The sequence below is a fragment of the Ambystoma mexicanum genome, chromosome 6q, assembly GCF_040938575.1.
Source record: "Ambystoma mexicanum isolate Mex_15411 chromosome 6q, UKY_AmexF1_1, whole genome shotgun sequence".
In the NCBI taxonomy this organism is placed as follows: Eukaryota; Metazoa; Chordata; class Amphibia; order Caudata; family Ambystomatidae; genus Ambystoma; species Ambystoma mexicanum.
This window is the reverse complement of record NC_090937.1, coordinates 156,506,677-156,532,435: the sequence shown is the minus strand read 5'-3', so window position 1 is coordinate 156,532,435 and position 25,759 is coordinate 156,506,677. Positions and strand designations below refer to the sequence as shown.

General features: G+C 49.1%; 1 protein-coding gene across 2 annotated transcripts in view; it reads right to left on the bottom strand.

The window, feature by feature from the left end:
- USO1 (USO1 vesicle transport factor) overlaps positions 1 to 25,759 on the bottom strand; it is a 1,608,467-nt gene that overhangs the window by 103,501 nt on the left and 1,479,207 nt on the right. For both annotated transcript variants that reach the window (XM_069630579.1, XM_069630578.1), the window contains one exon: positions 415 to 630. In XM_069630579.1, the coding sequence (XP_069486680.1) occupies positions 415 to 630 (216 nt within the window). The remainder of the gene's footprint in view (positions 1 to 414; positions 631 to 25,759) is intronic.

Here is a 25,759-nt window from a genome sequence, read left to right as displayed (position 1 = left end):
GTAGCTAACAACCGAGTATGTGAAACCGATGAAAGGTCTCACCTTAAATAATGTCATGTGAAGAATTCAAAAAAATTGTTAGCATTTCTGCACCTGAAGTTCAGTATTTGCAACAATTGTATGCTGCCGTGAACTAGCACAGTACGATGCCTGGTCATACAATACTTTGAGAGAACGGCACTGCTTCTGGCTGCTACTTATTGAAACACGTTAATTAAGTGAGACATGCATGCACCCTAGCATTAGGGATCCTTAACGTCAGGATCAATATACACTTAAGTTTAGTCCTCATGTGTAGGCCCAAGGAAGGGCCCTTTAAAATGTAAACACTTTCCAGATGTGAGGTGTCCTTTCAGTTATACTGTCAAGCATATTCAAATATGACTAATGAAAATACATAAATATTTGTCTTACAGGTTCTCCCAATTCTTTGAGCTTGCTCTTCAATGAAAATATTTTCTGATCTTGGTCAGCAAGAAGTACCAAAAGGTCATCCTGTTCTTTTTTAGACTCCGCCACTTCCTGTTGTAGATTACTTTTCTCCTTTGTTAAGATAGCAACAGTACTGTTTGAGGAGTCCAGCTGTTCCTTAAAACATTTGTTTTCCTCAGTTAAGGATTTAACTTCTTGCTGACAATAGAAAAAAGTAAAAAACAGGGTTACAAAAGACAAAAACAATTTTAAAAAAATCAGCACATAACCAATATCCATTGACTCACAAACAAGGTGACCTTTTCAGGTAAAGCTTCAACCACTACACTTCCTGCCTGCTAGAAATCTACTTCACAGCTGTTACCAAAAGACTGTCTAGGGAGGGAGGCGTTGTTAATGATAAAAAATAATATTCCCATCTAAATTGATCACCAACAAAAGGTGAAAGTGGTTAATAACCGGTGTGAAAGCAGTGTATTTCGGAAAACAATTGCAGTGGATTTCATATTGTGAGCAAAGAGTCCCAATAACATCAAGAATAATCTCTAAGGGGAACTTCTAAGAGTGTGGATGAACAGCTGCCTCAGATTATTTAAGCAATAAACCCAGAAGGGCGGGGTCATTCCTGGGTCAGGTAATGCCCCGGGCATTACCAGACCAGTTTATTGGTATTAACGTGGAATGCTTTTTCTAGATGGGGTTGTGAGCATGGAGGAGCACTTACCTGCAGCCCGGCTCGGAAGATGGCAGTCTACATGCTTCTGAGGTTTTATCATGAGGTAAACCCTCCGTTATGAACTTCCTGACTGGCTGTGAGGCCCCCTGACTCTCTCTCCCCACCTCCCCCAGACATCCCGTCCCCCCCACTGGGGAGCTAACACAATTTACAGGAACAATCCACGATGCAAGATTAAGAACAGAAACAATTAAGCATGGCAAAAGCTAATAAAAGAAAAAATGAATCCCTTTCGATTCCGGTGGTTATGTAGGAAATATAAGATGTCACCATAAGCAGTATCCCAGCATATGTCACATGGTATTGAAAACCCATTGACGAGAGAAGAACAAATTACTTACTTCTAAGTAATGTTATTTCTGATGGATGATGCTCCCATGGATTCCTCATCTATGATATCCATTTCCCAGTGCAGCTGCTCGTCAGTAACTTTTCTTTTGCCAAGGGGTGCAGCGCGGCTCGGATACTGTTGGGGCCAGTATTTATTGAGGGCCCATGACCTTAGTTCCACCTTTTTGCCCTAGCATTCTGACGCTGAGGGACCACAGAACTAGGTGTACTAGCTATCCGCCAAGAGGGTTAGGTAGGGAGGACGATTAGGAATCTGTAGGTTGAACATCCGTCAGAAGAACAAGTTACTTTCTTACCTGGAAACGTTCTTTCGATGGGATGGTCCGACGACGTATTCCATATCTATGACAGGTAATGTACACAGCTGTGCTGCTTCGGAAAATCTTTGGCGTCTGCGTCGATGACGTCGATGCGCCGTCCCCGAGGACCTCCTCCGACGGCTGACGTCACCCGATGTGATAAGTAGGACGCACGACGCCCATAGCCTCAGTTATAGTTTTTTCCCAGAACGTGTGCCACCAGTTTTCTGCCAGTCAGACACACAAGGCCTTGCGGAACGCAAGCTGCAATCGCAAAAGAAATTCTGCAGCGGGGAAGGCAGGGAGGGAGCGATATGGAATACGTCGTCAGACCATCCCATCGAAAGAACGTTACCAGGTAAGAAAGTAACTTGTTCTTCGAGGGGATTGGGTCCTCCGACGTATTCCATATCTATGACAGACTCCCAAAGCAGTACCAAGCAAGGAGGTGGGAAAGAATATAGAATACAAATTTAGCATGCCCAATCAAATTGCGGAATAGAAACTGCCTTGCCAAAGGCCAGATCTTGCCCCCTGATGGAATCGAGGGAATAGTGACGTACAAAAGTATGTAGTGAAGCCCAGGTGGCTGCATCACAGATGTGACGAATAGGAACTCCCCTCTGCAGGGCAGTAGACGCAGCCACTCCTCTGGTAGAATGGGCCCGCAAGCCAGCCGGAGGGTCCTTACCCGACAAGCGGTAACACTCGGGAGATAGCTAAAATAATCCAACGAGACAAAGTCTGTTTCGTCACAGCTTGTCCCAAACGCTTTCCAGCGTAACCAATGAAAAGTTGATCGTCCACTCTGACCCGGGACATGCGCGAGATATAAAAGCTCAACGCTCTCCTAGGATTAAGCCTATGGAGCCTCTCCTCTTCCTTACCAGGATGTGGAGGAGGAACTCTAAGGACAACCCTGTCCTTGTGAAATACAGTGAAGGGTGGCTTAACTGAAAGTGCCTGTAACCCACTCACTCTGCGAGCAGAAGTAACCGCAACTAAAAACACAGTTTTCAGAGTTAACAGCCTCAAAGGGCAAGAATGTAAAGGCTCAAACGGAGCCCCCATAACAAACTTAAGAACAAGGTTCAAATCCCAACCTGGCACCAATAAAGGTGACGGAGGGAACACATTAGTGAGCCCTTTCAAAAACTGCGAAATTAAAGGAATCCTAAAATAGGAACACTCTTCAGACGAGCGCTTAAATATGGACAGCGCCTCCAGGTAACCTTTAATGGTCCCCACTTGCAAGCCCCTGTGGGCCAAAGAAAGCAAAAAAGACAAAACCATGGGAATGTCGCATTCAAAAGGATCCACATTCTGAACTCTGCACCAGTTGCAGAACTTTCTCCAACGGCAACGGTACAGAGACTTAGTTGCCGGCCGCCTGGCCGAGAGCAACACCTCCATCACGTCTTCAGGGAGGTCCCAATCCTTATACCTCAACCTTTCAGAAGCCAAGCGTGAAGAGTGAGGGATCTGACCTCTGGATGGAGAACCTGACCTCCCTCACGTGAGAGCAGATCGTCCCGGTAGGGAAGACGACGTGGAGGGCAGATGGACAAGTCTAGAAGGTCAGGGTACCACGTCCTCCGGGCCCACGCCGGAGCAATGAGGATCATCCGGGAACCGAACCTCTGTAACCTCCGCAACACTTGCGGGATGACGGGGACTGAAGGAAACGCGTACACCAGTGAGAATGACCACTCCACCACAAACGCGTCTCCTAAGGCTCCTTTTGGAGGGAATTCCCGCGAGCAAAACCTTTCGCACTTCCAGTTGACAATGGAGGCGAAGAGATCCACTTGAGGGGTCCCCCAAAGGGCAAAGATCTCCAGGAGAATCTCCTGAGCCAGCTCCCACTCGTGAGAGATCGTGCTCTGCCTGCTCGGAGCGTCCGCCGTCTCGTTGTCGTCTCCGGCCAGATGAACTGCCGAGATCAAAACTTCCTGCTGGATGCCCCAGAACTCGAGCTGCATCGCCTCCCTGCACAGCGGAAGTGACCCTGCCGCCCCCTTTTTGCTGAGGTAGTGCATGGCCACTGTGTTGTCCGTCAGAATCAGGACACTCTTGCCGCGCACAGTCGGCAGAAAAGCCTTCAGGGCTAGCCTGATGGCCCTCAGCTCCAACAGATTGATATGGAGTCTGGACTCCAACGGAGACCAATGACCGCTGACTGTCAGCTCGTTGGCATGAGCTCCCCATCCGTCCGTCACGATCGTCACATCTGGCCAGGGCAACCAAAATGGGGCACCCTTCATCAGATTGCCCTCGACGGCCCACCACAGAAGGTCCCGGGCTACCGAGGGCAGCACCTGAACAGGGTCCGTCAGCCTGCCGGAGGACTGAGACCACTGAAGCTTGAGTGCCCACTGCAAAGATCTCATCCACAGACGAGCCTCTGGCACCAGAAGAATGCAGGATGCCATGAGGCCGAGCAGTCTCAAGAACTCGGACGCTGGGAGAGTCTGGGCAAACAAACTTGTGCACCATCTGCTGAATGTGAAGAGCCCTCACCTGAGGAGGAAAACACTGCCCCAGGGACGTGTCGAGCACTGCTCCGATGTACTGGAGCCGCTGCGTTGGTGTCAAATGGGACTTCTTTAAATTGAGGGAGAAGCCCAGCCTGTGAAGGGAGTGGCAGGTGACAGACAGATGATCGAGGACTTGCTCGGGAGAGCTCCCCCTGATCAACCAATCGTCCAGGTAGGGGTAGACGTGAATCCCCCCTTTCCTGAGATGCACTGCCACCACCACCATGAGCTTGGTGAAAACCCTCGGGGCGGAGGTCAATCCGAACGGCAGGACCCGAAACTGAAAGTGCGAGTCGCCAACCGCGAACCTCAGGTACTTCTTGTGCTTGGGATGGATCGGCACATGGAAGTAAGCATCCTTGAGGTCGAGAGACACCAACCAGTCCTGAAGTTGAAGGGCCTGGAGGACTTGAGAAAGAGTCACCATCTTGAACTTGTCCTTCCTGAGGAGTTTGTTCAAACCGCGCAAGTCCATGATGGGTCTCAATCCCCCGTCTTTCTTTGAAATCGAAAAAATATGGGGAATACCATCCCTTGTTCAGCTCCGCTACAGGCACCAGTTCTATGGCGCCTTTCTCCAGCAGGGCTTGAATTTCCTGCGCAAGGAGCGGATCCGGACTCTTCAAAGAGAGGTTCCCTGGTGGATAGTCGTGAGGCCTCTGCCGAAAAGGAAGACAGTAGCCGTGGGTTATGATCTCCAGAACCCACACATCCGAAGTAATGGCTTGCCACTCTACAAGATGCTGCGCCAGCCTTCTCCCAACCTGCGAACCATGGGACCTGGCCTCATGACTGAGTGGTAGCGGCTGCGGCGTTGCCTGAGGGCAAAGAGGCAACTGCCCGAGAGGCCTAGGCACCTCGAGTACCTTTGTTTCCACCTCTGGCACTCTTATGATGGCCTCTTTGACTGCTAGCTCCTCTTGCTTTACTGAAGGACGAGTAATAGCGAAAGGAACCTCCCCTCCATTGCTGTCCCCTAGGACAAAAAGGCGGAGGTTGGCGAACTGCAGCGCCCAACGATTTCGCTGCAGCTTTGGAGGTCTGCAACCTCTCAAGGCTCTCGTCAGCCTTGCTGCCAAAAAGGTGTTCACCGTCAAAGGGTATGTTGAGGAGCCGGGACTGCACAGGAGGAGCGAACCCAGACTTCCTCAACCACGCAAACCTGCGCATTACGGTGTTCGCCGCCATGGACCGGCTGACACAATCCGCCAAGTCCAAACCCGACTGAACGGCTTCACACATGGCATCCTTGTCATCCTGAACCTTACCAAGGAAACCATCCTGTTCGTCCCCTTCGGGAATATGATCAGCCGCTAATGCAACACAGTTCCACAGAGTGTGTGTGTGAAACGAGACAAGGCACAAATGGAGTTGGCCGCCTGAAGCGCCATACCCCCAGAAGAAAACACTTTCTTCGCCCAGCCGTCAAAACGTTTATCGTCCCTATCTGGAGGCATGGTAGGATACTACGCCTGCTTTGCCGGGGCAGGGGTCGCTACTGGCTGGACGGTATTTTCGCGACAAAGACTTGCCCACTGCCGGGAGACTCTCCGGAGCAGTCCAAGCCGCCGCCACCCTTCTCTGCAAAGCCATATGAAAAGGCAAAACCGGGTCAGTGGGTGGACCGAGATCAAGGATGTCCGTGAGATCATCCTGAACGAACTCCCCCCTGGGGGAGCCGACCAACCCAAGTACTCGGTAACACGAGACATAAGGCGCCAATATGACGAATCGGCATGAGTGCCAGGCTCCGGCTGACAAAACTCCACCTCCGGAGAGGTGTCCAATCCACTGGCATCATGCAGTGACTGCCTCAGGTCATCAAACTGACTATGGCCCGAGATAAGTTCATCCGGAACCGTAACCGGAACCAGACCGCCATCAGAGCCTTCATCACCCTCTGAAATGTACTCCAGGCGGGGTGAGGAAGACCTCTGTGGACCAAAGCAGTGCCGGACCTTAGCCATAGCCTTTTTAGGGGCAAACCCCGTGCCACGGGGCCCCTCGGACACCACCGCCTCGAAAGGCGTCGAGGGCACCGAACGAGTCGGCATCGACAGAAAAGGCGTCGAGGGCGCCGACCGAGTCGGCGTCGAGCGAATCGGCGTCGAGCGAATCGGCGTCGACGTCAGCTGCAACGCCTCCAGCATCGGCGGCGTCGACAGTCCTCGAAGCCGGAGCTTCGAGCGTGTCTCTCGACAGCCTGGGCGCCGACGGCACAGGATCACGCGGTCTCGAGCGCGTCAAGGACCGGGACCTGGAACGGGCATGGCGAGAACGGCTACCCTTGTCCGAGCGGGACCGTGCCGACCACCCGAGCCCGAAGGCGTACGGGCGGTGTCTCTCGAACAGTGCCGACCGACCCCACTCGGAGGCGCAGACGGACCGGTGCCCTGCGATTCCAGAATCGCTAGCATCTGCTTCCCGAAGGAAGCCCATTCCTCCGGTGTCGCTTGCATGGAGGGATAAGCGACCCGCCGACGGGCGGAGTCCTCGGAAGAGGACGGGGAAGGCGACCTATGCCGGCGCTTCCTGGAATGCCTAGAAGAGGCGGAGGAGTGGCGAGACTGACTCCTGGAAGCAGACCCACCGGACTTCCGACGACGACGCGGAGAGTCACCCCTCGAGTCATCGGTCGAAAGCCCCGCAGACCTCGACTTCCGGGGCTTAGACACCCGACCTACCTACAGTTTCTTCTTGCATTCTCGCATGGCCTTTGCAGTGAGCGACTGGCAGTCGACACAGTCATCCGTATCGTGGGCCTCCCCGAGGCACCAGAGGCAGGCGTCGTGCGAGTCTGTGACCAACATCTTGGACCCACAGTCCCTGCAGTTCTTGAAGCCCGGACACGGGGTCGAAGATGAGAAAGACATTGCCACAAACAAACCGGACAGATTCAACGAACCGAGAAAGAAAACAGTAACTCCAACGAGTCGAGGCGTACCGAGATTCACGAAGCGAACACGTTCGTGGAAAAAACAGAACTGAGGCTATGGGCGTCCTGCGTCCTACTTATCACATCGGGTGACGTCGGCCGTCGGAGGAGGTCCTCGGGGACGGCGCATCAACGTCATCGACGCAGGACGCAGACGCCAAAGATTTTCCGAAGCAGCACAGCTGTGGACATTACCTGTCATAGATATGGAATACGTCGGAGAACCCAATCCCCTCGAAAGAACATTATCAGAAGGTAAGAAAGTTGTTCTTCCAATGGATTCCTCATCTAGGACACCACCTAAACCAGAAAACTATGAAGGGCAGCTCTACCAAAATGAGCATCCTGTCCCGATTGAGAATGTTGTGCAAACTGTGCAGAGAATCCATGTAGCCGCCTGGAAAATGTTAAGAGCTGAGGCGGCAGCTGGCCCTCTGGTGGAGTGAGCCTTGAAACCTTCAGGTACATCCTTACCAGCCAGAAAATAGAATTCTGAAAAGCAGAAGTCAATGCACATTGACATGTTCCGTTTGGTCACAGCCCTGCTAGTATGGACCCCAGCATAATCAACAAGAAGATGGTAATGTTTCTTGGTCAAATTCATCCAAAAGACCTAGTAATTGAGAGCCCGCACTGGGTGCAGTTTATGGCACAGGTCCTCTGCCTCTGAAGGATGAGGTGGAGGAAAAATGACAGGAAGATAGATCGTTTGAGAGGGATGGCAAACAGACCACCTTCGGAAGGAAAGTCTCACTCTCAATGTCACCTTTTCTTTGGAGAAAACCAAATGGGGAGGATTAACCAATAACGCATGGAGCCAACGCTCACGTTTAGAGGAAGTGAAGACGACCATGAACATCACCTTAAGGGTGAGCAATTTTAATGAAGACGAACGGAGGGGCTCATACAAAGCGCCCATAAAAAATGTAACACTAACTTCAAAACCCTAACCGGAACAACAAACTGGCATAGGGTAAATGGATTAGACAACCCACATAGAAATTGTGTGACTGAGGGAATCGGGAAAAACGTGCCCTGCTCCGGGGTTCTTTTGAAGATGGAAAGAGCAAAAAGATGCCCTTTAGCAGTGCCAATCTGCAGCCCCAACCGTGCAAAAGAAATGAGTAACTCACTGTAGTGACCAACATACTCCCAGTCCATAGTCCCCTTTCCTCCATACTGTATTGGGGCATCCCTCGTTAGCGACGGGAGACAACCTTTTTCACCAGAAAAAAACTTCTACCCCTTTAAATGTAGAGGCGTGCAGGGCGCAGCCCTGGGAGAATGTGCTCCCCTGACTCCGCCCTCCGGAGCCACTCCTCAGTCCCCATTGACGCGTCAACAATGCTACATTTGCCTAATGACACCAGTTTAATTAGGGGGAGGATGGTGGGACATATGGAGGAAAGGGGACTATGGACTAGGAGTAAGTTAGTCACTACGGTGAGTAACTTATAATAACTCATACGTCCTGTCCCCTTTCCTCCATACTGTATGGGGGATTACAACTGAATGTAGCACCAGGATGGAGAGGTGACCTTTAAGAAGACAAGTTCCTTAATACTGCCTGAATGCCGCATCTGACCAGGAGCGGCATCCAAACAGTAGTGCTTGCAGGAGGCCGAAGGAGTGGCTCACGTGGCCGCCCTGCTGATGACCTGCCACTGAACCTGCCTTTGTAAGGCGATTGCCGTGGCCTTGGCTCTGATCGCATGGGCATGCTTATTAGTCAGAAGCAGCTTGTGCTGCCTCTCACAAGCCTCCGTAATGGGCGAAACCATCCACCTTGCTATGGAGGCCTTAGAAGCCTGAAATCCTGGCTTTGAGACACTGAAGGTGACAAAGAGCCTCAGATTTGCGGAAGCTCTTTGTTCTGTCCAGGTAGATTTTAGAGCGTGCCTAACATCTACATAGTGCAGTACCCTCTAAGCATCATCCTTGGGGTCAGCAAAGAAAGTAGGCAGCACTATCTCCTCATTTAGGTGGAACGAAGAGACTACTTTAGGCAAGAGCGTGGGATGCGTTCTGAGGACCACCTTGTCCCAATGAAAAGTAGTGTACGACTCTGAAGCCACTGGAACTTGCAGACGTAAGACCCACCAAAAGGGATGTCTTAATGGTGTCCAGCCTGATGTCTGCGGACGCCACTGGCTCAAAGGGTTTATGCGCCAAGGCGCCCAACACTATTTTGAGGTCCCACAATGGGTGTGGCTTCTCGATAGGGCGAAGAGCCTGGTGAGGCCTGCCAAATGTCTTTTAATCACTGGGTTGGAAGATGAGAAAACCTCCTACTCCGAGTTTCGGTAGGCTCCGATGACCGCCAGATAGGTGCGGCATGTGTCTATTTGCACTCCTCAGTGTGAGAGGTGTACCGAGAAGGATAGCACATCGTCCAATGTGCACCTAAGAGGATAGACTTCTGCCCAGTGGCAAAACCTAGTCCACTTGCTTTTGTACTGGCTCTGTCATGTCTCCTGTCACGAAACCTCAATTCCTGTCAGTTTCCCGTTTACCTTCACATACCCGACGGCAGCGGCTTGGTGATTATACCTGGCACACCCGGAAGAGGAGAAGCCCGAGTAGTCACCAGAGATCCTTGCGATCGTTCCTCCACTGGCAATTACCATGGCGTCATTCAACGGTGTGCCGCAGACATCGATACTACCTGGTTCCGCGTTGATCTCCGCGTCACGTGATCAGGGCGAGGCCAGTACCTGATATTAACACCGAACATGTGACACGGAGCACGCGTCATGTGACTCAGGTCACATGACTCACCATTGCAGTTTAAAAGGACCAAGTGAGCGCCCAAAACGCTTCACAGCTGCTTTCTACGAGTACTGTTTGGCGCTTTGTTACCTGGATATCTACGGTTACCTTGACTACGGACAGCTTCACGGATTCCTTTGTCTTTTCCCTTGCACCATCATACTGTTCACACTTCCTGGAACTTCTGACTCTTGGCTTCGTTAACTGGTATTGATCTGGATTTCCCCTGGACTTGTCGCAAACCGCTGGCTACTGACTTTGGATTGTTCACTGTACTGCTTACTTAACTACCCCTTGTCACGTTGCCTGCTCAGGTGTTAAGCTTCCATTCAGAGTGCTACGGAGACTCTTCCACCTTCTGCTGCCGCCGGTTATCCGCAGGCTCCTGCCCCTATACCCACCTAAGGTAGACATCCTGTCTTCCCCACTTAGGTAAGCCTTATTGTTTCCTCTCTGGTGCCCTGGTTGCATTCTGCATTGCCATTGTCTTATCTGTACTCATTGTTTGCCTTGTAGTGGTCAGGGGTCCTTCCGGCGTTCCTGGTTCCAGTCTGACGGCACTCAACACCTGTGGCCTCAAAGATTGCACAGGCATTTTCTTGTTACCTTCCCGTGTGGTACTTGGGGACGGAGGTTCCAATAATCTACACGACCATCAAGTTAAAACAGGCTCCTAGTAGCATCGCTCCTAGTACCCTGTATGATGTTTAGGTTAGCATGCGGAAGACGCAGATGCTTTAATGTGACCTGTGCAGTCACTAACTTCTGTGGAGCGGGGTGGATGACCGTGCCCCCCTGCTGTGACAGTAGATGAGCTGGGCCCAGTGGAAGGTGCATCGGATGTTGGTCCGCCAAGCTGAGCAGCTCTGAGAACCATGGCCTTGCCGTCCATCAAGGAGCTACCAGAATGATACTGTGGTGCCGGGACTCCCTTATCTTGCAGATCCCCCTGTGTACCAGGGGAGTGGGAGGGAAGGCATATGCATTCATGCTGTTCCACTGTATCTGTAACGCATCGCCCAGGAACCCGGGGCCCTGTCCCTGCTAAGATGCAAAGTGAGGGGACTTCCTGTTTTACCATGTGGCGAAGAGGTCCACCTGTGGATGACCCCATCTATCGAAGATCCCCTGCAGGACCTGATTGTTCAATTGCCATTAGTAATTGTCTGCACACAAACTGCTGAGCCGGTCAGCCTCCAGGTTTGACTCCCCCGGGAGGTGAATCTCTGTCAAGTGTATGTCGTTCGCCAGAGCCCATTCCCAAATACTGACCACCAGGGTGCATAGAGGAGGAGACCTGGTGCCAACCTGCTTGTTGATGTAATAAATTCTAGTGGAGTTGTCCGTTTGAATGAGGATCATCTTGCCACTGATGAGCGGTAGGAAGGCCTTGAGAGCCAGCCAGATGGCCTTCAGTTCTAGCCAATTGATATGGGCCTCCTGTTCCTGAAGAGACCAAACTCTGTGGACGCTATGGTTGTCCAGGGTAGCTCCCCAGCCCTCCAAGGAAGAGTCAGTGGTGATAACCTGCGGCGCTGGTTGTCGGAAGGTTCTGCCTATCCTCGTGTTGCAGTCCGTGCTCCACCAGGTTCTGGTGGAGAACAGGAGGGATGCTCACAAGTTCCACTTGGGAACCATGCTCCAGACTCCATGAAGCTGCAAAGTGCAGCTGTAATCTTCTAATTTTGAGCCTTGTGTAAGGCACTGCTAGAAGACTTGCCGCCATGATACCCAGGAGGTGCTGGTACCACCATGCTGAGGTCACCTCTCTGCTGAGGAAATAACCTGTGGCACTTTTGATGGCTGTGATCTTGTCCTCCGAGGGAAAAATTCTATCGGATCTCATATCCCAGATGAGGTCCAGGAACGCAAGACTCTGCGTTAGCTCCAGCTGTGACTTTTTGAGGTTGATGGAGAACCCAAATCGTGTAGCGTATTCATGAGGGCGGAGGTGTGATGGACCGCCTCCAGGGATCTCGCCCTGACGAGCCAGTCGTCTAGGTATGGATAGCCATGGTGACCTTGGGCCCCGAGAATGGCTGCCACTGCATTCATAAGCCTGTTAAAGGCCCTGGGGGCTGAATTGAGGCCAAAGGGTAGACTCTTGTATTGGAAATGAAAGCCCATGATCCTGAACCTCAGGAAGGACTGATGAGGCTGCCAAATCGAGACGTGTAGGCATGCGTCCTTTAGATCCAGGAAGCACATCCAGTCTCCCTTGCACAGTTCCTCCGCAATAAGCACTGGGATAACTATCTGGAACTTTTTAAGCGAAAAGGAAAGGTTCAGGGTGGAAAGGTCCAACAACTCTCAGGCCAGCCTGGTGGTTCTTGTATATGGTGAACATTCTGGAGTAGAAGGCCATGTTCCGCTGGGAGGGCGAGACTTCCTCCACCGCCTAACACTGTATGAGTGATCGAATTTCCACCAATAGAGTTATTGTCCCAATCTGTAGGAATGGAGAAGGGTGGGGAGGGAGGTTATGGAGGGACCGGTAGGCGGTAGCCCGTGGACACTACTGACAGGATACAGGGGTCCACGAATCTCGTGCGCCAATGCTGTGCGTGAAGGGCAAGCCTGCCCCCCACCGGAGACATGTGCACTCGGAGGGGAGAGTCATGTCTTTTTTCCCTCTGATGCAGAGGCTGAATGAAAGAAGCCCTTATTCCCTGCTTTGTGCTGTTTGCGGCTGTGTTGACTTAGAGATCTGTCTGACTGCCTGGACCGTCGTTCCTGGAAGCCCCGGAAATCCGCCATAGGCCCACCCATTGTTTGAATGCTGGCGCATATGGCTGTACGTCTTGGCTTGGAATTCATGAGGATAGATAAGGATGTCGCAGTCTGGGAACTGTTGTTCTTCTCATCAGGTTGCTCATCAGTGGTAGAATGAAAGAGGTCGCTACCCTCGAATGGAAGATCCAATATGCTCTCCTGGACTTGCGGGTTGAACTTGGTAGCCCATAACCATGCCGTCCTCATGTCCATGGTGATGCAAATGGCACAGCCTGAGGTGTCAATATGTGACCCTGTGGACTCCATGTCGTCTTCAGCCATCATCTTTGCTTCTGCCAGTCCCGCCTTGAAGCGTGCTTGACTGTGTACCAGAAGTTCCAGAAGGAAGTCTGCTATTTCCCGCCAAAGCCTTTGGTTAATGGCTGGGAGCATGGCATCCACATTAGACTGACGAAGGTGCAGCGACGCGTGGGAATAGACCTGTCTATAAGCCTCCAAGATCTTCTCCTCCTAGCCTAGCGGAGCCGAGGACGAGATGGCTGAGGAAGACTGTGGCTTTGAGTAGAGGCCGTGGTAATCACAGAGGAGTGTGGTTGAGGTTGTGCCGACAGCAAGAGTGTTACCCCCTCTAATTGCCTGTACCTGGCGTCGAGGCGCCCGTTGGTGGCCTGCGTCAAATGGGTAGTAAGCCATCCCTTTTTGGCCAAGGGGACAACATCCTTCTGCATCGGAATCCCCGTTCTACCCGCGGGGTGCAGAGTTAGGACCTCGGCCAGGACCCTGCCTCTAGTTGTTCAACCTCGGGTTGTGGAAGCCCCAAGTACTTGGCCAGACCTGCAAGCCGTTCATGGAATGCCTTGGCCGAAGAGGGAGTGTCAGGGTCCTCCTCCTCATCGGCATCCACCAGGGTGTCCTGCTGGTCTAGAGAGTGCAGAGGAGAACTGGGTGCTGAAGGCTAAGGTGTGCTGACAGGAGCCGGAGGCTGGCATGGAACCAAATGGTCTGCTGGAGGCAGAGGGGCCGTCCCTGTGGGGGCTGGCGTAGGCAGCTGGGGCTGTGCAGGGGCCTGAGGCGCTGGAGCCATTGGAGGAATGACACTAGGCACTGGCAGAGGGACCGGTGGTAGCATGTCCCCAATCACATCCCGAAGGATGGCTCTCATCTGAGCGGATCTCATAAGTGTGAGTTAGAAGGCCTCCACTGCGGGGGTGGTGAAGGATTTCCCCTTCAAGAGGTTGTCCCTCGACCACCACCGCAGCAAGAGAATGAGGGCTGGCGAGACCACCACTAGATAGTCCCATTATTCGCTGGCCCAACACCACTGGCTGTTGAGCCACTCCTGCATTGGATGCATACGCAAGTGCGCGTGAGGAACCAAGTAAATACATGATGCCATCCTTCCTAACAGTTGCATAGCCTTGCGTACCGTCACCTCTCGACTGGCTACATATTGAGGGATTTGAAACAGCATGTTTTGGACCCTCTCATTGGAGGGGAAGACGAGGCCGTCCTTTGTTCGAATTAGAGCCCCTAGGAACTGCTTGACCTTACTGGGGTCTAGGCTGGATTTCTTCTCGTTGATGGGGAACCCCAGACTGAATAAAAGATCTATAGTTCTTTGGGTATTTGACAAACAGGTTTCGTACGAGTCCCCTGTTATGAGCCAGTCGTCGAGGTAAGGATAGACCGGGGTGGATTGCCTGCGCAGGTGTGCTACTGCAGTCTGGAGCAATCCAAATTATTGTGGACCTAAACAGAACCAGAGGAATGACGGGGATCAGCATTAACGCATATAGGAGCTCAAAAGTCCACTCATTCAATGTGTCCCCCAGAGCTTCCAGTCGTGGAAATTCCCTGGATCAAAACCACTTGCACTTCCTGTTGAAACTGGAAGTGAAGAGTTAATTCTGTCTGCTCAAGACATCTGTAATGATGTCCTCCATCCTAGCCCAATCTGCCATTAGAGAGATGTTGTTCTCCAGGGCCGACAACCACAGTCACATTGCTTCTCTGCACGGAGGCAAGGATCCCACACCAACCCCCAAGTTCAGGTGGTGATGACAACTGTGTTATTCATTAGGACAAGCACAGTTTTGCCACGCACTGTAGGAAGGAAAGTGACCCGGGCCAGCATGATCACCATCAATTCCTGCAAGTTGGTGTAGTGCTCTTGTTGTTTTGTTGGAGAACACAGGTCACTCCCAGATAGGTCTTGTAGGGGAGTGCCGCAGCCTTTCCAGGACAAATCTATGACTAGTGTCAGTTGGGGCCAAGGTGTTTGAAACTGAGCCTCCTTGAAAAAGTTCTCACAGGAACCACCATTCGAGGTCTTGGGATACTCTCAGTGAGACCTGAAGAAGGTGTGAAGTACGTCCCTGAAATTGAGACAACTCAAAAGCCACTGTAGCAACCTCATGCCAAGCCAAGCCAAGCATCCTGTACTACAAGGGTGCAATAGGCCATATGACCCAGCAGGCACTGGAAGGTTGGGGCCCGACCCGCTTCTGAGATTGGAAGACATGACCATCTTTCTCAGGTCGAAGGTCAGACCCAGGCAAGTATCCAAGACAGTCCACAGAAAATGGGAGGGACTGGAACCGCGAAACCTGAGACTTTTTGAAGTTCAGGGAGAAGACCAAGCTGTGCAACAGGCTGTACGTTCGGAACAATTGTACTGACACCTAGTCTGGGGAGCAAGATCGGAAGAGCCAGTCATCCAGATAGGGAAAGACATGAATGCCTTCCTTTTTGAGGTGAACCTTATGACTGCCAGGAGCTTGGTGAAGACCCTGGGTGCAGAAGATAGAGCAAATAAACAGGACCTTGAACCGACAGTGGCAATGTCCCACTGCAAATCTAGCAAGACAAGGCAGTCCAGCAGGTTGTCACAAAGGATCAGGGCCAGAGTAACCATCTTGAACCTGTCCTTGCACAGATACAGATTCGCGAGTCGCAGATCTAGAATGAGATGCAAGCTGCCAACCTTCTGCACCAGAAACTAGGTTGAGTACCAGCCCTTACTTCATTCAGAGCGAGGATCCTGATCCATTGCGCCTTTCACCAGAAGCTGACAAACCTCCTCCAAAAGGAGTGGGTCTGAAGGCAAGCACTGATTTGACAAGGGATGGTCTGGAGGGCATTGAACAAATGGGAGACAGTATCCTTGGTGAACGGCCTGTAAGGCCCAGGTGTCAAATGTAGTAAGGTTCCACTCTTTACCAAACCGGGAAATCCTGCCTCCCACAGGGGATGAACAGCAGAAGTTGGCTTCACAGTGGCTTTGTCGCAGGGGATGAGGGAAGGGGGGCGGGGGGTCAAAGGGGTGGGGGGACTATTTAGGCGGACAAGCCACATCTTGGAGCACATATGACCTAACCCACTAGATGGACGAAGCTGCATCTGTTTGCCAGAGGCAGCTTGCCCCCCTCTGCCCATGTGGGAGCAAGATGTGAAGGGGTAGAAATCCTTAACCCCGCCTGTGGGGCTGTGTTCTGTCGCTGCTGAATTGTCAGGCCCACAGACTTGGCAGCTGTTGGGAAAGATTTCTCTTACAGCAACTTTCCCTACCATCGTTTCTATGGACCCCCAATCTTTTTACTTTGTTTTTGAACTTGTTCTGACATTTTGAGCGGAAGTAAAGCCTTCAGCGTCACTTCCCCTGCCTTTTGCTCTTTTGTTATGGGGAAACTGAATCAGTCCTTCGGACTATCAGTACTGGGAAACTCTTTACCTTCCATCTTGTACATTTTTGTAACTTTTTAATATTGCACACAGCATCTTACATTGCAGTGCAATGGAGATACATTTGTTTCACCCTAGCCTTTTATACTGGGATTTTAGGTTACTTTTATGTGTGCCTAAAGACAAGCTAGTAGCAGCAGATATATTTTGACCATTTGCTCCAGTGTACACATTTGTATTTACCTCATATGGCTACTAAACATGGCTAGTGCCCTAAAATGGCACGCCACAAGATGTTTGCTTGTTCTTTGGCCATATGGTTGTTCGTCCTTCTTATTGCCTTGTCAAGTCAGGAAATCCCATATAAGGTCATGCACAGGAAAGCTGCTTCTTTCATGGGCTAGTGCTCTGCCTTTGCCTGTGTGTCCCCCAGGAAGTGGGGAAAACCGTCCAGTCCACCTCCACACCAGAGGTGCCGGTGAGTCTAGGTGTGGGGCATGAGTGAAAACAGAAGTTATCCCTGAATGGAGAACTGCAGGCTGTTTGAATGGTGCAGATCCTTACCATTAGTGGGCTTGGATTTGCTTCCAGACTGGATTTTGGATACAAAGTGGATTCCTGCAGGCATTTCTTCAGATCAGTGCTGGAGGCAAGGATTCCATGTAGGCTAACAGCTGACTGAAGATCCGGCGACGACCCTTGAAGAGGCCTGGCATCCGTCCTGCATTTAGCCAGGTTAATCCCTTTTGGACTGCATGATCTGTGAAGGCCCTGTGCAGTGCTTTAACACCCTGGACTGGTGGGACCAACCAGTCTCAATGCCTTTGCGAGGATCCACTGTTCTGAGCCTTCAGAACTGTCCCTCGACCACCTGGTGGACTGACCAGCTCTCTTGTGGGTTAGCTCGCCAGAAGCACTGCAGTTCTGTATTTGCACCAGGAACTTTGGTTGTTGCCAGCTCGTGTTACAAGTCATCTACCCAGTGAATTTCAGCCTCCCAGCCTCACGGAATCCTGTCTTGAGAGGCAAGTGCGTATCAATTGCACTGCAATTGGGCTACTGTTAAACTTTTTGTTACCTACGCAATTTGTGTTCACTCTTGGAAGGAGTTACCAACCAAAGTAGTGGTAATTGCTTTTTCCTGCAGATTTCCGACATTGATTGATTGCGTCTGGGAGCCTCAGTGTCACACACCTGCCTACAGGTAGTAACTTTAAAAGACCACTGGAGCGTGAAGTGCGCGTAAGGCAAGTGAGTCTTAAGTGCACTGCGGCTGGGCAGTTAGGCTGGAAGGCTGTCATCCCTGCAACTTTGGATAATCTTTTATTTTCCAAGTCAGTAGCATAATTACATTTATGCTCTTGGATTACTTTAAAATGTCTGGCCATTCCACCTATGCGCTGCGCAGCTCCTTTGCCACAGTGTTTGAAATGAGGCACGTAACAGCTAATTTAGGCAAAGCACCTTCATCTCCCTTTATTTGAGTGGAGGAGGGTCTTGCGGAAGAGGACTTGGTTACTGAACTATTGCAAAACCTAGGAGATTCCCCAGGCTGTTCAAATGGGTATGCCACATACTGTTCAAATGGTGCTGCACCACCTGCCCTCAATCTTTCTTGAAGCTGGGCTTCACCGGTTGGAGCTTAGCCCTTAATACTTTGGTGGGAGACCCGGTGCCCCCTTCTTGTACGGGGCATAAACTTACTGACTACTTTCCAAAATCTGGCTCTAGTACGAATGTACACAATGACGTAAGCATGATTCAAGCCGCGGACTGGATCGATCCAGTAAAAGATGTAATGGTGGCTAGAGACTTGTTTGATGTTTGGATGGCGGTCTGATGTCTCCAACTTCGAATGACTTTCGCCCTGGGACCCCAACAGTACTTACAGAGGTTATCTCACTAAATTCATCACAGCCAGAGGACTGGGACAAGCAACGACAAAATGCCCCATTACATTATAATATGAGAGATGGTGATGAGCGAATTAGGTTTACCTGACTGACTATATCGGCACTCAATACAGTATTAAGTTATTTTGTTGATTTGTACGACAATATACGTGATGATGTAATTGTGCACACCTTGATTTTGAGTGAAATCAAAATTAAGTTAGTATCATCAACCCTGATCTCCCAACCTGACTGATATTTACTCCCACCGGCCCAAGTTCCAGCATCAGCACAATTGGTGGAGTTGCAAGGAGTTGAAAGAAAACGATGCAAGCAGTCCGATATGAAATTTGAGTAGCAATGTCAGTGGAGGTGCCCACAGCGGCACTTAGTTTGATCCAACTTAACTCTACTGGGTCCCATTATACTAATACACGGGTTACTGTGAATGAGCTTGAGACTCCTGGGAATTAGGTTCCAGTTAACAGCTTAGTGCAGGCTTTGCCTCTGGGTGATCCGGGGGAAGAAACCTTAGGTGTATTGCTCCTTAATAAGCCCAAACATGTTGGTGGTAAACAGCAGAAAAAAAGTAAGAATATTCAGAAAGGGAGACCTAGAGGCAATACCTCTCCAACATTTTTGAGAAATCTCACAATCATGTATTCTATGAGGAGGTAAACAGCCTACTAAGGTTCCAAAAGTTGTGGTAATGGAGAATGTGCCTATGCTACTAACGCAGAAGGCTGAGGATGTTAACAAGGCAGATAACTTTGGTGACTAAAATTATTCATACACATCTGAAGAGGCCGATGTCATAATGGTGGTTCGTGAAAGAGCCAGCATTGCTGTTCAAACAGACTTTACCCCAGCCCTGAATTTTATCCCATCGATGAAATGGGCTTTGGGGAGTGACATTTATCGGCAACCGGCCAGTTCCTCCTCGAGCTTTGTCTTCAGTACATCAGCCTTGCCAAGATTGTGGTCTGAATGGGCCAGGGAAACTGCATTGCCTGCCTATTGGTAGAGCAAGTAGAGGGGTTATTGTAAGTCCAAACAGGAAAGGTTTGGCGAGTCTTCAGTTGGGACTATTAGACAAATTGTATGGGCCTTCATCCGTTTCCTTACACTAGAATTGGGTTTCTTGTTTATCCCCCATATGGATTTGAGACGAGGGGAACAGAAAGCCCCTGTAAGGATAACCCAGTCTGGCAATAACAGGCGATACAGTGTTAATTTGAGTGCCTTGGCTGTTGACTCACAGGTGGTGTAGAGCATCTTGAGGAGTGCCAGGGGTATGGATCCAGAATGGAAAAGATTGTTTGAATGTGAAGCATTGATTAGAAGTAAAAAATATAATTTCCGTACAGCCGGATCTGATTGTGATGTAGCCACTAAGTTACTAGTGGGTAGCTGCTTTGGTGCAGAATTTGAACCATGCATAAACAGATCTAATATCCTGCAGATTTTCTCTGAAATCCCAAGTCTGAGGGCCATATCCACCATAGATACTGACCGTGTTGAATTTATGGATGGTGAGAGAACCGACAGGATAATACTTCACATGGGATCGAAAACTGTAAGTGAATTGATCCTAAAAGAAAAAGTTGCTCTAAGAAATTTGGACTTTGAAGTGATTGAGGGGTCAAGTGGGGAGTCAGGTTTGCATTGATCTGACCAAATGGAAATGTGCAGGTCTCCATTGGGTGCGATAGTGGATTAAACTCTAAAACAATAGTGCTAGATAGCAATAGAGCCGGTACATATACAGCTCACTAAGACTGCTCATGTATGACGACAGCCTTACTGAATCCAGCCCGTCCTTTGGTTAAAACTGGTCTGTTGCCTCTTTAGTCCCATTGGACAATTTAAAATGTTGTCCTGGAACTCAAGAGGAGACACACATTTGTTGACAAATGGAGATTGAAGGAGACAGCTGAGACTACATACTATAGATTTTATACAATAAACGTGGCTGATACCGAGCCTTATGATGGATGGCTATGAGATATTTGTTCAAAAAGCTTGCCTTAGTAATGATGGACAACATGTGGGGGGACTGTTGATGGCTGAGCGATTTGTTCCGATTTAGCATAAGGGATGCTCAGAGTTGAATTAAAGGTGGAAAATATTAATGCCCCAATGCGATCCTGTTGGTTAATGTATACTGGCACAGGGGAAATGGGGATCTAGAGGCTTTCCTGCATACCCTCTCAGACTCTTATCATGCACTGGAAATGTGGTAATGAAAACGGCCAGGTTTATTTTGTAGGTGACCTTAATTATATCTGTATAAAGGAGGTAGATTTCAATGAGGAATGAAATGTTGCGCTCCGTTGGTGGGTGGGGCAGGAAAGATCTCAAATGGCTGTAAATGGATAACCTGTGGGAAGAGGCGAGTGTGCACTATCTTAATGTTCTTTTCAATGTCTATTGTTTAGTATTACAGATAATTCTATTTGGGGTGCAAAACCACTGTTAAGGTGCCTCAGTGAACTGGCACGAAACTGAACTGAAATGAGACCTTGGCAGTGAAGCCAGCGGTGTGGGCTGCACACCCGACCGAGTACCACTGTTGTGTGGTGTTTAATTTGTTACAATACTTAATTTGTCATATCATAAACTCATCCAAGAAGTTATATCAAGTGTGCGTTTATTCTTTTAATCAACATCCAAAAGTTCGTTCTAGTAATTACAGATGCATCACATTGTTGGCCTATGCATTTCGGACATTGTTGTCGTTCCTCAGGGCCAGTGATCAGTGTGTCTTTATACAAATATCTGATCTCGAAAGGATATATTAATATATTCATACCCACGTATTTGGTAACCCAAATAGAAATGTCAATATGTACAGTTTTGTATAAAGAAACACTGATTGTTAGGCAGAATCCTTTGCAGTGCCCTTAGGGACCACTACACCCAATTAAGACTACAGGTGGCAATACAAGTTTTACCTTTGGTACAGGCCTGTTCTACTATGTCCGAGAGGTAGCATTGGCGGAGCAGCCAGGCTTATCTCAAGAGTATATGAGCAGTAGCAGCGATTACACAAAGGGACCACAATTACTGTGACTCAAGCAAACACTGACTCAAGGTTTCAGGTAGAAAAATATAAGCACATTTATTTTTAAACCATATGTTATAAACACAACACTTCTATTAAACTTAAACAAAAACCACACGTCAAATATACTACTACTAACAAATTCACTTTGTACAGTATGTCTCAAGGCAAGTACCCTGTGTTTGAATGAACCGGTGTTATGAACAGAACACGTTACCGCGAATACGATTGGGATCACTTTTTGACAGTTCGGTTTACTAAATAAACGCGTATCCGTGACATGAAATGCTACCGGGGCAAAAACACACTTAGCACCTGAGATACCCAGATACCCAGAGGGAGTTGGAGGCAAAAATAACAGGCAATATTTTGGTTAGGCAGACAGAATCGAGAAGCATTCAGAGACAGGAGTTCAAAAGTCAAAGGGCCGGAGCCAGAGTCAAGTGGCACCAGGGGCCTGTCACTGAAGATCACATAGTAAGACAGTTCACGATTCAACGTAGCCAAAAGTACTTCGATATTGTCAATGTGCGGAAGCAAAAGTTATAAGAAGGAGGGAAGACAAGGGCAAGCCTTGAGGATGAAGAAAAGGGGTTCACCCAGTTTCCTCAAGCAGAACACAGTACCTTCTTCCAATGGTGCAGCTGGTGCCCTGGCAGTTGTTCCTGATGGTTTCCTGCAGACCCACGATTCCTGGAGCTTCGTTGTGAAGGAGGATGTCTGAAGGGGGTCTGCACCACACAGGGATGAAGCCGGCAGCGGCGACAAAGAATAAAAGGTGCGCTCCTTAAAAACAGGAGAGGCTCTTCAGGTGGCTATCTGAACCACTACAGCAGCATGCAGCGATTTCGAGCACAAAGGCGACCTCTGGCTGAAGATGAGCTGGTTATCCCCACCAGGCTCAAGGGAAGACGACTCCGGACTGGATCTTCTCTTGGTCGTCAAAGGGTAGATAGCTCAGGACTGCAGCAGGGCTTCACCGGGACGGGGTAGATGCATCAGCCGTCGTTCTCTCCGCTTCTCTGACTTCTAGCCCAAGAGACCTGCCTTTTATGCGCAAAACCCCCATTCACACAGCCTGGCTGTCAATCACCCAGCAGGGGGGTTGTCCAGCCTGGACAACCACCTCAGCCAATCATGGAAAAGTGCGACTTGGGTTTCCTAGGATACCCTGTTCAGGGGGGGACTACACCCCTCCCTCACATTCAGCCCACCTAGACACCCAGGCGCCTGGTGGAGGGCTTCTGAGCAGAAGCCCGCCAAAAGACGGTGAACAAAGAAGGCGAACCTAGTTTGCCGCGAAAAATAAAACACAAGAAGGACTTTAACTAAAAGAAATGGCGAATAAACCCAACCGGAGCCAAAAGAAAGAATTTGGTCACACAGGTTTATGTTCGAGGCTAATATAATAGCCAAGAACAATACCACGTTTATCTAATATAATTGCGGTAGAAAAGTTAGGATACCACTGCCACCAGCCAAGTCTACATTTTTAAAGAGCAAAACAATACTCTAGGAGGTACAGATAAAAAGGGATACAAATTGACCCTTTTCAGTACTCCATGGAAGATGGGGTGTACTGGATCTGTGGTAGATTAAGTAAAGTTAATGGTAACCTTACCCTTTTCTGGGGGACTGTAGTCAGCCTTAGAAATGGAGTTGGGGGAAGCCTCAAAGACATCCCTGTGCCACGGCACTGAAGGTGCTGTGTGACACACAAAAAGAAGGGGGCTACTGAAGTGGTGTACCTCAGAGTCCCCAATCACAAAAACATAGAAATACACTTGGCAAAACAATGGTAAGTGTGGGGGAAAATCTCACACTCTTACCAAGTGGAAAAAAATAAACTCCAGATGGCCAGCAAAGTTGCTGGGGGACTCACTAGGTGAGGGAAATTAGCCATAAATGAGAATTCTCCCTAACACTGATCACGGGCCCTGAGGAAGGACAACAATCTCCGAAATGCATAATCCAACAATCTGATGCATCTGTAATTAGCAGAAGGAACTTTTGGATGTTGATTAAAAGAATAAACGCACACTTGATATAACTTCTTGGACGAGTTTATGATATGACAAATTAAGTATTGAAACAAATTAAGAAACACTGGCTTCACGGCCAAGGTCTCATTTCTGTAAATGGATAACCTGCCTTTCTTCATTGGGGTTTTATGTTTTAAACAGCTCAGTTCAGGGGGATAGCCCCAGTAAGCCTACCTGGCAAAGTGGGTCCTCTGTTTCTACAATAGATTATATGTATGTTGATCTATTTCTTTTTAATCAATGTACTAAATTAAATATAGTTAATTTATTTATTTAGATTTGTAAAGCGCACTGAAGCCCGCGGGCATCTAGGCGCTATAAAGTGAGCGTAGGAAGGCTTGATTCAGGGTTACATAGAATGCTGCCCAAGAAGTTTGCTTATAGGCGAGTACAAGTTACTACAGGTAATCACAGTTGGTACAGTACGGTTATATTACTGGTGGCGCACGAGATGGATATACACAGTAGAACATGCACAGAGTAAAACATACAGTTATAAGACAAAAAGCCTAGTTTTGATGGCCTTTGCGAAAGGCCTCATGAGAGTCGATGGTCCGAATGTGCAGGGGGGGAGGGCGTTCCAGTGTGTGGCAGCCAAGGGTAGGGAAGCTGCTGCCGCCAGTGCTGGTTTTACAGGATTTGGGGATAGTTATACTGTTGAGGTAGGGGGTCCTGGTTGGTCTGGAACCGAAGGGTTTGGAGATTGTTTGCACCAGGTAAGGGGGTGTTAAGAATAGTTGGAGAAACCACAGTATGCTATCATCAGACTGTGACCTTGGTCTTTGCAGTTTGAAACCGGTGCCCCCATGAGTATTTATATAAACCAGGGAAAATAATCGAATCACGTGGAGAGGCTCAACTATAGTTAACCTCAATAATCATCTGGGGGGATGGGTACTAAGTAATACGATGGATGCCTGGAAATGGGACACATTTCATCTGTAAAATTCTGAAAGAATAGATCAAGACCATTATCAAAGAGGCCATTCCTGTGAATTATCCTAAAAAGCTCAAAACGACAAACAAAGCCTCACCTTCATGTATTTGACAAGGGTATTGCAAGTCAAAGAGGATACACCATGTTCCTATTAGATCAATAATAAGCATTCATTAGGAGTGGCATGAGACGTTTGCTTGTTAGAAAAGTCAGACATTGGTATAAATACGTATGTAAACGATGTTGAACAACCCTATTGCAGAATGACGTAGAATTGATGGTTTGAACATTTGATAAAAAGAAAGGTAGCTGCATTTTGGGAAGTGGTAAACTACCAGCAATTAAATGAATTTATGAAGCAACCAAATGGAGTCTCTGAAAACGATTGGATATGCCATTTTGAAGAAGTATATTCATCGAATCTCAATTAGGAGATTGGGTCTGTTCTATATCCCAAAGGTGATCGAAGCCAGTGGGATCTAGTTTTAGTTTTTGATGAGACAGAGGTCTTAGGCCTTATTACGTGTTGTAGCAAGTCTAGGGGCTCTGGACCCAACTTATTGTCAAATAAATTGCTTAGAGCGGATCCGGAACCTAGTCAAGTATCCTAACAATTTTGTTTAAAGGCATGATTGCAAATGAACGTTTCCCCTCCTCCTGGAGGTTGTCATATGTGATGCCAATATACAAAAGAGGCGCGAAGAGCGACCCAAATAATTACTGCCCCATATCCATTATGGACACGGTCAGCAAACTCTTACCGTCCCTTTCGCCAAGTCATAATGAGAAATAGGAAGTGGGGAGATTAAACAAGCTGCTGATGGGGGTTCGAAGCACCCATAGTACTAACATTAATGGGTTCCTGGTGGGGCGGGGGGTGGGATGTGGGGGGAAACAAAAAAAACGTTTAGCTCCCTAGCTTACCACATATCTGAGGGTCATACCTTACTGGAACAGGACCTACAGGACTGCCCTTCCTGTTTGCACTTCCTCAGCATGTTGTTTGTCCAGGCAGTAGTACCTTGTGAATAAATGCAGCACTGCCTAGGTGGCTGCTAGGCAGATATCAGCGATCGGCACACCTGACCACCATGCCGCTGTTGCTCTTGTTGAGTGTGCATGAGGGGGAGCCCGGAGGGCTTCCCCGCAGATTTGTGGCAGAACACAATGGCCGACGATATCCATCTTAATATGCTTTGTTTGGAGTGAGCATTGCCTTTTCTTGCCTGCCCATATGCAACAAACAGTTGCGAGGAATGTCTGGACGACTGTGTTCTGTCTATATAGTACTTTAATGCTTGCTTAAGGTCTAGCGAATGCAGAGCCACCTCTGCCAGTGATGTAGGCTTGC